The sequence below is a fragment of the Mustelus asterias genome, chromosome 24, assembly GCF_964213995.1.
Source record: "Mustelus asterias chromosome 24, sMusAst1.hap1.1, whole genome shotgun sequence".
NCBI lineage: Eukaryota > Metazoa > Chordata > Chondrichthyes > Carcharhiniformes > Triakidae > Mustelus > Mustelus asterias.
In genome coordinates, this window is record NC_135824.1 from 3,209,512 (window position 1) to 3,222,164 (window position 12,653).

General features: G+C 43.7%; 1 protein-coding gene across 1 annotated transcript in view; it reads left to right on the plus strand.

Moving 5' to 3' along the window:
- ctsh (cathepsin H) overlaps nt 1-11,436 on the plus strand; it is a 31,878-nt gene extending 20,442 nt beyond the window's left edge. The window contains exons 11-12 of the mRNA XM_078241190.1: nt 5,566-5,691; nt 9,256-11,436. Coding sequence (XP_078097316.1) covers nt 5,566-5,691; nt 9,256-9,331 — 202 coding nt within the window. The 3' untranslated portion in view covers nt 9,332-11,436. The remainder of the gene's footprint in view (nt 1-5,565; nt 5,692-9,255) is intronic.
- Nucleotides 11,437-12,653: the final 1,217 nt, after the last annotated feature.

Below are 12,653 nucleotides of genomic sequence, written 5' to 3' on the forward strand. Positions count from 1 at the left end.
GAGAATTCCAGAGATTCACCACCCTCTGAGAAAAGAAGTTCCTCCTCAACTCTGTCCTAAACTGACCCCCCTTTATTTTGAGGCTGTGCCCTCTAGTTCTAGTTTCCTTTCTAAGTGGAAAGAATCTCTCCACCTCTACCCTATCCAGCCCCTTCATTATCTTATAGGTCTCTATAAGATCCCCCCTCAGCCTTCTAAATTCCAACGAGTACAAACCCAATCTGCTCAGTCTCTCCTCATAATCAACACCCCTCATCTCTGGTATCAACCTGGTGAACCTTCTCTGCACTCCCTCCAAGGCCAATATATCCTTCCGCAAATAAGGGGACCAATACTGCACACAGTATTCCAGCTGCGGCCTCACCAATGCCCTGTACAGATGGAGCAAGACATCTCTGCTTTTATATTCTATCCCCCTTGCGATATAGGCCAACATCTTTGTTCTTTGTTCTTTGTTGTTCTTTGAACATCCCATTTGCCTTCTTGATCACCTGCAGACTGGGTTTTTGCGTCTCATGCACAAGTACCCCCAGGTCCCTTTGCACAGTAGCATGTTGTAATTTTTTTCCATTTAGATAATAATCCAATTTGCTATTATTTCCTCCAAAGTGAATAACCTCACATTTGTCAACGTTATACTCCATCTGCCAGATCCTCGCCCACTCACTCAGCCTGTCCAAATCTCTCTGCAGACCTTCTATGCCCTCCACACGATTCACTTTTCCACTTATCTTTGTGTCGTCTGCAAACTTTGTTACCCTACACTCAGTCCCCTCCTCCAGATCGTCTATATAAATGGTAAATAGTTGAGGCCCCAGTACCGATCCCTGCGGCACGCCACTAGTTACCATCCGCCAACCAGAAAAGCACCCATTTATTCCGACTCTCTGCTTCCTGTCAGATAGCCAATCCCCAATCCATGCTAACACCCTACCCCCAACTCCGTGTGACCCAATTTTCTTCAGCAACCTTTTGTGAGGCACCTTATCAAACGCCTTTTGGAAATCCAAAAACACCGCATCCACCGGTTCCCCCCCGTCAACCGCACTAGTCACATCTTCATAAAAATCCAACAAGTTCGTCAAGCACGACTTTTCCCTCATGAATCCATGCTGCGTCTGCTTAATCGAACCATTCTTATCCAGATGGCCTGCTATTTCTTCTTTAATGATGGATTCCAGCATTTTCCCAACCACAGACGTTAAGCTAACCGGCCTGTAGTTACCCGCCTTTTGTCTATTTCCTTTTTTAAACAGCGGCGTAACATTAGCCGTTTTCCAATCCGCCTTGGAAGTCAAAGAGACTCATGGTGTCAGCCATGATTAATTGGATAGGGCCCTTGATTCTGAGGTCAGAAGGTTACAGGTTCAAGCCCCACTCCAGAGACTTGAGCACATAATTTACACTGACACTCCCGGTACAGTGCTGAGGGAATGCTGGAGGTGCCCCTTTCAGATGAAACATTTAAACTGAGGCCCAATCTGTCCTCCCGGGCAGACATAAAGATCTCAGGGCAATATTTGTAAACAAAGCAGGGGAAATTGTCCCGACTAATATTTATGACTTAACCATTATCATTAACATGGGTTGTCTGGTCGTTATCAGATTGTTATTTGTAGAAGCTTGATGTGGGCATATTGCTTGCTGTATTTCCTCTATTACAACTGTGAGCATACTTCAAAAGAACTTGATTGGTTGTAAAGTGCTTTGGGACATTGAGATTGTGAAAAGTGTTATATCAATAGTAAATATTTAAAAATCTCCTTTTGCCCCATGTAGCAGATGCAATTCAGGATGAGCCTCAAGCATTGAGCGGCTGGAAACTTGGCAGCGCCCGAGGGATCTGCCAGGCTGTCCATTACTGTTACTGATCTCCTCCAAGGTTGATAAACTGGTTGGATTTTTGATCTGGGCCTGTGCGGAGCCTGGAGACTGTGCCTGTGTTCTCAGCTCGCAGCAGGTTCAGGCTCAATCAGGTGGCCTACTGCATTGAATTTCCTGAGAGATCCCATGAGTCCATCTGTCACCCACACTCCTTCAATATGGGAGATGCAGGTGGGGAGTCACGGGAATAGAACAAGAACAAAGAACAAAGAACAATACAGCACAGGAACAGGCCCTTCGGCCCTCCAAGCCCGCGCCGCTCCCCGGTCCAGGATTGAATCCTGAATCCAGGATCCCCGCCCAATTTTCCAGCCTATCTACATCCTAATATCCTATCCACCGAGCTGTCCCTCACAGCTACGATGCTTTGTTCATCACAACCTATTAACTCACCCCCACCCCCCCATTCCAGACCATGTGATCTCCAGGGAGAGGCGAAAACCCAGAGTGAAAACCCCAGGGCCAATATGGGGGAAAAAAAATCTGGGAAATTCCTCTCCGACCCCCTGAGGCGATCGAAACGACTCCAGGAGATCACACTGGCCCTGATCAAAAAATGCTTCCCAACCCTATTCATTTCCACTTCTGCTTTACGAACACCATCTGAATTCCCTGCCCCCGAGACAGGTTCCCAACTATCCGCAGTCTCGCTCTGTACTGGCACCAGCAAGATGATCATAGAATGAAGCCTTGAAACGAGAAACAAAGAACAATTAGCCCGCGCCGCTCCCTGGTCCAAACTAGACCACTCTTTTGTATCCCTCCATTCCCACTCCGTTCATATAGCTGTCTAGATAAGTCTTAAACGTTCCCAGTGTGTCCGCCTCCACCACCTTGCCCGGCAACACATTCCAGGCCCCCACGACCCTCTGTGTAAAATATGTCCTTCTGATATCTGTGTTAAACCTCCCCCCCTTCACCTTGAACCTATGACCTCTCGTGAACGTCACCACCGACCGGGGAAAAGCTTCCCACCGTTCACCCTATCTATGCCTTTCATAATTTTATACACCTCTATTAAGTCTCCCCTCATCCTCCGTCTTTCCAAGGAGAACAACCCCAGTTTCCCCAATCTCTCCTCATAACCAAGCCCCTCCATACCAGGCAACATCCTGGTAAACCTCCTCTGTACTCTCTCCAAAGCCTCCACGTCCTTCTGGTAGTGTGACGACCAGAACTGGACGCAGTATTCCAAATGCGGCCGAACCAATGTTCTATACATCTGCAACATCAGACCCCAACTTTTATACTCTATGCCCCGTCCTATAAAGGCAAGCATGCCATATGCCTTCTTCACCACCTTCTCCACCTGTGACGTCACCTTCAAAGATCTGTGGACTTGCACACCCAGGTCCCTCTGCGTCTCTACACCCTTTATGGTTCTTCCATTTATCGTGTAGCTCCTCCCTACATTATTCCCACCAAAATGCATCACTTCGCATTTATCAGGATTGAACTCCATCTGCCATTTCTTTGCCCAAATTTCCAGCCTATCTATATCCTTCTGTAGCCTCTGACAATGTTCCTCACTATCTGCAAGTCCTGCCAGTTTTGTGTCGTCCGCAAACTTACTGATCACCCCAGTTACTCCTTCTTCCAGATCATTTATATAAATCACAAACAGCAGAGGTCCCAATAAAGAGCCCTGCGGAACACCACTAGTCACAGACCTCCAGCCGGAAAAAGACCCTTCCACTACCACCCTCTGTCTTCTATGACCAAGTCAGTTCTCCACCCATCTAGCCACCTCCCCCTTTATCCCATGAGATCCAACCTTTTTCACTAGCCTACCATGAGGGACTTTGTCAAACGCTTTACTAAAGTCCATATAGACAACATCCACGGCCCTTCCTTCGTCAACCATTCTGGTCACTTCTTCAAAAAACACCACCAGGTTAGTGAGGCATGACCTCCCTCTCACAAAACCATGCTGACTATCGTTAATGAGTTTATTCCTTTCTAAATGCGCATACATCCTATCTCTAAGAATCTTCTCCAACAACTTCCCCATCTGAATAGGAGTCAGATGTTTAATCCCTCAAGCCTGTTCCAACATTCAATAGCTGATCTCTGACCCAACTTCACATACCGACCTCTACCCCTTATCTCAATTAATTTGCTTAAGAAAAATCTATCAGTTATAAATTTAACAATTGATCCAGCAGCAATTTCCACTTGTGGGAGAGAATTCTAAGCTTCTGCCACCCTTAGATTTTAGGAGTGTTTCCTCGTTTCACTCCTGAAGGTCTGGCTTTAATCTCACACTATGCCCTTAGTCTTAGATTCCCCAACCAGTAGAAAAGGTTTCTCTCTATCTACCTGACCTATTCCTCTTAATAACTTGCAAATTTCAATCAAATTGCCTATTAACTTTCTAACTTGCACGGGATAGGACCCTAATTGGTTAATCATTCCTAAATGAACATTTTGGAGTTCAATAATTATTCTGGGAAATCAGCACTGCACTCTCTCCAAAGCCAGTATGTCCTTCCTAAGGTGCAGTACCCAGAACTTCTCAGTGACTCCAGGTCTGGTTTAACCAGGGCTTTATATAACTGAAGCCTGACTTCTACCCTCTTGTATTCCTATCCTCTAGACATGGGCCAGCTTTTTGTTTGATTATTTTCTGTATCTCTGCAGGACAATTTTAAGACCTGTGTGCTTTGAATCCCAAATCTCTGTGTACCCCCACTGTCTCTAGCTTTTTACTATTTGGAAAGTATACTGTTCTATCCTTTTAGGTCTAAAATGGATGACCTCGCATTGAAATCCACTAATGTTTCTATTCTTTCAAACCCTTGTCTCTTCTCATTGTCTTGTGGACAATTCAAACTGTTCAATTCAAACATCTTCCCCAATATTTGATTCCATAACTCTACTACCGGATAAAATGATTCTACATCACAATTATATAACACTCTGTTTTAAATCTTAACCTGCAAATTTCTGAATCCTTGAAGATGTTTGAGATATTTCTGGTAGATCTGCTTTTCTTCAGCGTTTCTTGTTGGAAATTAGCGTTGATTTCTCAATGGTGCTACACACCAGGAGTTAAGATCAAGTCACAGTGTTACAATGACAAAGTGGTTAGCACTGCAGCCTCTCAGTGCCAGGAACCTGGGTTCAATTTGGCTTTGGGTGACTGTGTGGGGTTTGCACGTTCTCCCCGTGTCTGCGTGGGTTTCCTCCAGGTGCTCCGGTTTCCTCCCGCACTCCAGGTTAGGTGCATTGGCCATGCTAAATTGCCCCTTAGTGTCAGGGGGGCTAACAGGGCAAATATATGGGGATAGGGCCTGAGTGGATTGTTGTCAGTGCAGGTTCGATGGGATGAATGGCCTCTTTCTGTACTGTAGGGATTCTATGCTTCTTGAGGTGAAGTGGGTTAGAAATATGTGAATGATTGGACCAGGTCAGAGACCTTAATTCAGTCTCCATTTCAAAGTCATACATTATAAATTCTAATGGCTACATTTATGGCAACTGCCCATGTCAACTTGTCACTGCAATTACAGCCTTGCACCACTGGTGGTGCTGTAATTGCAGCGTGACAAGTTTACATTGGCAGTTCTCATTATAAATGCCAATGGGAAAAGTTGAATGGTATTGCACATAAATATCAGAATTTTGATGTATTGAATAGAAAGTGGAACTAATGATTTTTAAAACTTAAATCTTCAACAGCCCAAACTGCAGTTCAACCCCAGATAAAGTGAATCATGCTGTTCTGGCTGTGGGATACGGGGTGTCCAACGGAACCAAGTACTGGATTGTGAAGAACTCCTGGGGCCCCAACTGGGGAATTGATGGGTCTGTATATTTTCTTGAAAGTAGTAAAATAAGATTTATTCTTTTAACAGCAAATATGGGAATTGCGGAGAGTATCTTATAAAGGTTAATATCGTGAACTATCCCAATGGCTCAGCTGGTTAAGATATTTTGAGTGGAGGGAGGTTCCAGGCTCGATATTTGAAGTGTCGAGGTATCCTTTCATTCCCACCCTACGTGCTAATCACTTGAGTAAAAACATTGTACTGACTGAGGTATAAATTTTCATGGTTTATTTAACCACCGGAAAAAGAAAAGGGGATAACGGCAGCAGCCAGAGCAGGTGGCACCATGGCTGGTGCCACTGGTAACAACACCATGTTGTTAAGCAGGGAGGGACAAAGTGCACTACAGCAATAGTTATGGGGGACTCTATAGTTAGGGGTGCAGATAGGCGCTTCTGTGGACGTGAAAGAGACTCCAGGATGGTCTGTTGCCTCCCTGGTGCCAGGGTCCAGGATGTCTCTGAATGGGCAGAAAGCATTCTGAAGGGATGCTTTCCTGCAGCGTATCAGGTAGACAAGGAAAGGATGTCCCGAGGCATGGTACATTGGGGAAACCATGCAGACGCTACGACAACGGATGAATGAACACCCCTCGACAATCACCAGGCAAGACTGTTCTCTTCCTGTGAGGGTGCACTTCAGCGGTCACGGGCATTCGGCCTCTGATCTTCGGGTAAGCGTTCTCCAAGGCGGCCTTCACGACACACGACAGCGTAGAGTCGCTGAGCAGAAACTGATAGCCAAATTCCACACACGAGGACGGCCTCAACCGGGATCTTGGGTTCATGTCACACCATCGGTAATCCCCACAGCTTGCTTGGAGTTGCAGAATCTCACTGGCTGTCCTGTCTGGAGACAATACACATTTCTTTAACCTGTGCCTAATTCTCTCTCCACTCACATTGTCTGTATTTTTAAGACTTGATTAGCTGCAAAGATTCGCATTCTAATCAGTATTCTGTAACTTGAGTTTGTGTCTCTGTGTGCTTTGTTTGAGAGCAGATTTCCACTCCATCTGACGAAGGAGCAGCGCTCCAAAAGCTAATGGCGTTTCCTACCAAATAAACCTGTTGGACTTTAACCTGGTGTTGTTAAAACTCTTACTGCATTTACCCCAGTCCAACACCGGCATCTCCACATCATGACTACAGGGGAGGTCCCAGAGGATTGGAGAATAGCCAGTGTTGTTCCTTTGTTTAAGAAGGGTAACAAGGATAATGCAGTTAATTACAGGCTGGTGAGTCTCACGTTAGTGGTAGGGAAATTATTGGAGAGGATTTTTCGAGAACAGGATTTGCTCTCACTTGGAAATAAGTGGATGTATTAGCGAGAGGCAACATGGTTTTGCGAAGGGGAGCTCGTGTCTCACTAACTTGATCAAGTTTTTCGAGGAAGTGACGAAGATGATTGATGAGGGTAAGGCAGTGAATGTTGGCTCCATGGACTTCAGTAAGGCCTTTGACAAGGTCCCTCATGGTAGACTGGTGCAGAAGGTGAAGTCGCACAGGATCAGAAGTGAGCTGGCAAGATGGATACAGAACTGGCTCTGTCATAGAAGACAGAGAGTAGCAGTGGAAGGGTGTGTTTCTGAATGGAGGGCTGTGACAAGTGGCGTTCCTCAGGGATCAGTGCTGGGACCTTTGCTGTTTGTAATATATATAAATGATTTGGAGGAAAATGTAACTGGTTTGATTAATAAGTTTGCGGATGACACAAAGGTTAATGGAATTGTGGATAGCGATAAGGACCATCAGAGGATACAGCAGGATATAAATCGGTTGGAGGCTTGGGTGGAGAGATGGCAGATGGAGTTTAATCCAGACAAATGAGGTAATGCATTTTGGAAGGTCTAATACAGATGAGAAATATACAGTAAATGGCAGAACCCTAAAGAGAATTGATAGGCAGAGGGATCTGGGTGTACAGGTACACAGGTCACTGAAAGTGGCAACGCAGGTGGAGAAGGTAGTCAAGAAGGCATACGGCATGCTTGCCTTCATCGGCCAGGGCACTGAGTTTAAAAATTGGCAAGTCATGATGCAGCATTATAGAACCTTAGTTTGGCCGCACTTGGAATATAGTGTTCAATTCTGGTCGCTAGAAGGACATGGAGGCTTTGGAGAGGGTACAGAAAAGATTTACCAGGATGTTGCCTGGCATTAGCTATGAGGAGAGGTTGCAGAAACTTGGTTTGTTCTCACTGGAACAACGGAGGTTATGGGGTGACCTGATAGAAGTCTATAAAATTATGAGGGGCATGGACAAAGTGGATAGTCAGAAGCTATTTCCCAGGGTGGAAGAGTCAATTACTAGGGGGCACAGGTTTAAGGTGCGAGGGGCAAGGTTTCAACGAGATGTATGAGGCAAGTTTTTTTACAGAGGGTGGTGGGTGCCTGGAACTCGCTGCCAGGGGAGGTATTGGAAGCGGATACGATAGTGACTTTTAAGGGGTGTCTTGACAAATACATGAATAGGATGGGAATAGAGGAATATGGTCCCCGGAAGGTTTTTGTTCAGTCGGGCAGCATGGTCGGGGCAGACTTGGAGGGCCGATGGGCCTGTTCCAGTGCTGTAATTTTCTTTGTTCTTTGTCCTCTAAAAGGAAAGCTCCTTGAGTCTGCTCCGCGATTAAGATCATAGCTGATCTTCTACCTCAGCTCCACTTTCTCACTCTATTCCCATATTCTATGATTCTCTTAATGTCCAAAAATCAATTGATCTTGTAATATTCATGGAACTAGGAGTGGAAGTGAGCTCGTTCAAATGACGGAACAGGGGCTGCAATTGCTCTCACCTGGTGTATACACAGAACACAGCCACATCAGGGCTGCAAAAGATAAGGACAGGATAGGAGTGCGTGAAGGTGACTTAGAAAGTTATTTGTCGAGATTGAATGTGTAATGCTCTCAAGAAAGCAGTGTGTGACCAGTTTCATGTGAGCCTATTTTGTTTGGTGTACTTAATAAATAACTTAAATAACTTTATTTATTAAGTAAATTACTTAATAAATAAGAGCTGAACTACCTTTGGTTGAGTGAATTGCAAGGACCCATGATGGTGGTACAAGTGCTGGCCATCCTGAGACAAGAGCCACTTGATCACGCCTTACAGTAACAAAGCTACTCAACTACCAGAAATAGCCTCGTCACTGTGCATTAACCCTGAAATACACTTAGGCAAAACTTTTTATGACTGCCGTGTCTCCAACTTGCTGTTTGTGGGTCAAAAACAGGAAAATGCTGGAAAATCTCAGCAGGTTTGACAGCCTCCGTGGAGAGACTAGAGTGTTCTCTCTCCATAGATGCTGTCAGATCAGCTGAGATTTTCCAGCAGTTGCTGCTTTTGTTTCAGATTCCAGCATCCGCAGTAATTTGCTTTTATCTTACTGTTTATGGGAGCTTATGTGTAAGATTGGTTGCTGCATTTCCTGCAATAAAGCAGTGACTACATTTCAAAAGATGTAACTGACTGTAAAGCATTTTGTCATCCTGTGCTTGAAAAAGTCGCTATAGAAGTTCTTTCTTTCTCTTTCTTTTTTTAGATATTTCTACATTGAACAGGGGAAGAACATGTGTGGCTTGGCTGCGTGTGCTTCCTACCCCATCCCACTGCTCTGAGATGATGGGGCTGCTCAGATACTGTGGAATCCCAGGCCCAGATCTTATTAAATCGCAAGGCTGATGTGACACAAGGGAAACATTTACAATGCTGATAACAGTTCAAAAAATACTAATAATCTACCTGCTTTCCAAACTGTTTCTTATTATGAATTGCATCGAGTTCAAATTACACATTGACTGTATTTCTGATTTTTCTGGGCATAAGATGATCTGTGATCAGTTTTAAATGCTCACGACATTAAATCCAGTCAATGTCAAATTACAACTAGAGGCAAATATCCATTTTATAAAAAGAATCTTTTTTGTGACGAATGAATTTTTAAATAGAAGTGCTGATTGTATTCCGAGATGAATGATAAATCTGTTGCAATGAAATACAAATTGATCAATTTTTATCTCAAGCTCGAGACCAAAACAAAATTTTTCTGTCAATGGGCTTCACTCACTTATCAGAATTCCATAGCTAAACTTTAATAAATAGACTTGAAACAAAAGCAAAATACGTTTTGACATACAGGGAAATCTCCTCAACAGTGGGGCGGCACGGTAGCACAGTGGTTAGCACTGCTGCTTCACAGCTCCAGGGTCCCGGGTTCGATTCCCGGCTCGGGTCACTGTCTGTGTGGAGTTTGCACATTCTCCTCGTGTCTGCGTGGGTTTCCTCCGGGTGCTCCGGTTTCCTCCCACAGTCCAAAGATGTGGGTTAGGTTGATTGGCCAGGTTAAAAATTGTCCCTGAGATGCGTAGTTAGCGGGTAAATATGTGGGGGTAGGGCCTGGGTGGGATTGTGGTCGGTGCAGATTCGATGGGCCGAACGGCCTCCTTCTGCACTGTCGGGTTTCTATGTATGTATCTGAAAAGAACAAAGGCAGATTAATGTTTCGGATTCAGACCTGTCATCGTAACTGGATAAAAAAGGCAGGTCATCGCCTGTATAAGAGTAACCAACATTGAGTGGGCAGGAATTGACAAGAATGGGAGTCAAGTACAGACTTGCCAACCATAGATTTGCCATCTGCTAAAGACAAGAGGCAGCAATTTCAATTTTAACCTGTATTTTTCCAGTTCCCTTTTTAAAAAAAGTGACACTGCCACTAACCAATCAAACAAACAAACAAAACTTCCTTACAATGAATAATGAACTTAATTATAAAAGTAAAGGAAACTTTATAAACCTAAATAAAAACACTGGTAACTATAATAATTACACACTCCAGACCCCCTGGTCCTCACCAGTTGCACAAGAGCTCAAGTATGCTGGAGGACATTTGCACACACTCTTTCCATAGCTACCAGGGCATGGACAATGCCAAGAAAGAGAGGCAAGCAGAATGACAACCAGCCTCCATGGGCCGTGTCCAATCTGGACCTGCAGGACAGGTGCTTTGGACAGTCTGAAGAACAGCCCTTTCCTCTGGTGCTGATTGACGTGCTTGGATTTCCTGTAGCTGCAGGAATATTAAAAAATGAATCAGATTTATACTGTGAATCACTTTGAAAATACTTTTGCTGTGTGTTGCAATGTGAATAGGGCTGGTAGGCTTGCATCTGCTGTAATTTGATACTTAAAATAAGTTCACTCTTTGGTTTCAATTTCAACCTCATCAATCAGGCAGGGTGTCTTCATGTCTGATAGATGTTGGTTAGGTTAGTGATATTATTACAGGCTGGAAACTTAAATCCGTGGTGCTTTCATACAAATACCTAAGATCACTGGAACAAGAAGGAGGCCATTCAGCCCCTCCATGCCTGTTCTGTCATTCAGTTAGATCGTGGCTGATCCATAACTTAACTCCATCTACCCGCCTAGGTTCTGTAGCCTTTAATTATCATACCTAACAAAAATCCATCAATCTCAGTTTTGAAATTTCCAGTTGACCTCCAACCTCAAGAACCTTTTGAGGGAGAGAATTCCAGATTTCGAGATCCATTTAATATGTTGAAACTCTTCAAGTGCTATTTTCACACACATTTGAAATAATTGAAACTGTTAAGCATTTGCACAAAAATAGTGTGGATCATAATTTCTACTCTTGTAATTCATTTTTGTTTCATTTTCTGTTCTTTTTACTGCAATAAAGTTTCTACCCTTTTGCGATCAAGTATTTATATTGATATGTATGTTAAATTCTCAGCACCACCGGCATCAGGTTATTTTCACATTTTATTTATATTTTTGTGTTGTGTCAGGGGATGGAAATATTTACCCACCTCTCTATAGCATTGAGCTCCCTCCATTCCGTCCAACAACTTACCTTAATTCCAATCGCTGAAGATAAACACTGCCCATTCCCTTCCTATTTCCTGCACATCTCCTCTTGTGTTCTAAGTATGTTGCTGATTGTGATGAACTGAATGAGGTGACAAAAAAGTCTTATTTATAGAGAAGCGATCCCAATATCCATCAATGGATTCTTTTAACTTGCAATCAAAGCAGCACAGAACAAAAACATATTACTATCAACTTATATTAATTTTGTCAGTAGTCAGCTTACTTCATATAAATGTAGAAAACTTACAGAACAGAAGGAAGCCATTTGTTCTACTCAGTGCCGGTCAAAAAAGAGCTATCCACCCTAATGCCACTCTCCAACTCTTAGTTTGTAACCATATAGGCTATGGCATTTCAAGTATGTATCCAAGTTTTTGTTTTGTGATGAGGGTTTCTTCCTTTAACACCCTCTCAGGCAGTGAGTTCCAGATCCTCACCACTCTCTGGGTGAAAACAATTCATCTCAACTCCCTAGCTCTAATCTTCCCATTGGTTATTGACCTCTCTACTGAGGGAAATAGAGCCTTTTTCATTCTATTTCGATCCTTCAAAGGCTCAGAGGTCATACTCTGATGAGTCAGTTGCAGAATACGGACCCTCATAGAAAATCCCGATAAGATTACTGCTGACTAACCGGTTCCCAGACCTTTGGCTTTAAACTATTGACATTTACCACCATGCCTTTCGGTAACTTTGCTTGACAAATTTGAACAATACATTTAAAATATCAGCATATATGTTTTAAATTCATAACTACTTGTTCTGATTTGCTTACCACATTCAGATATGTGTAAGCTGTTTGTGTTAGCTTGCCTAATAATCATTTAACTCTTTACTGATCCTTTGTCCTCTTAAGGACTGAATTCTGCTATGAATCCTATTGGTTAGGAATCCCCTTCTTCACCTGTTAATCCCCCTGACATTAAGGAACAATTTAGCCGAGTCAATCAACCTAACCCGCACATCTTTGGACTGTGGGAGGAAACTGGAGCACCCAGGGGAAACGCGCGCAGGCAAAGGGAGACCGTGCAAACTCTACACAGGCAG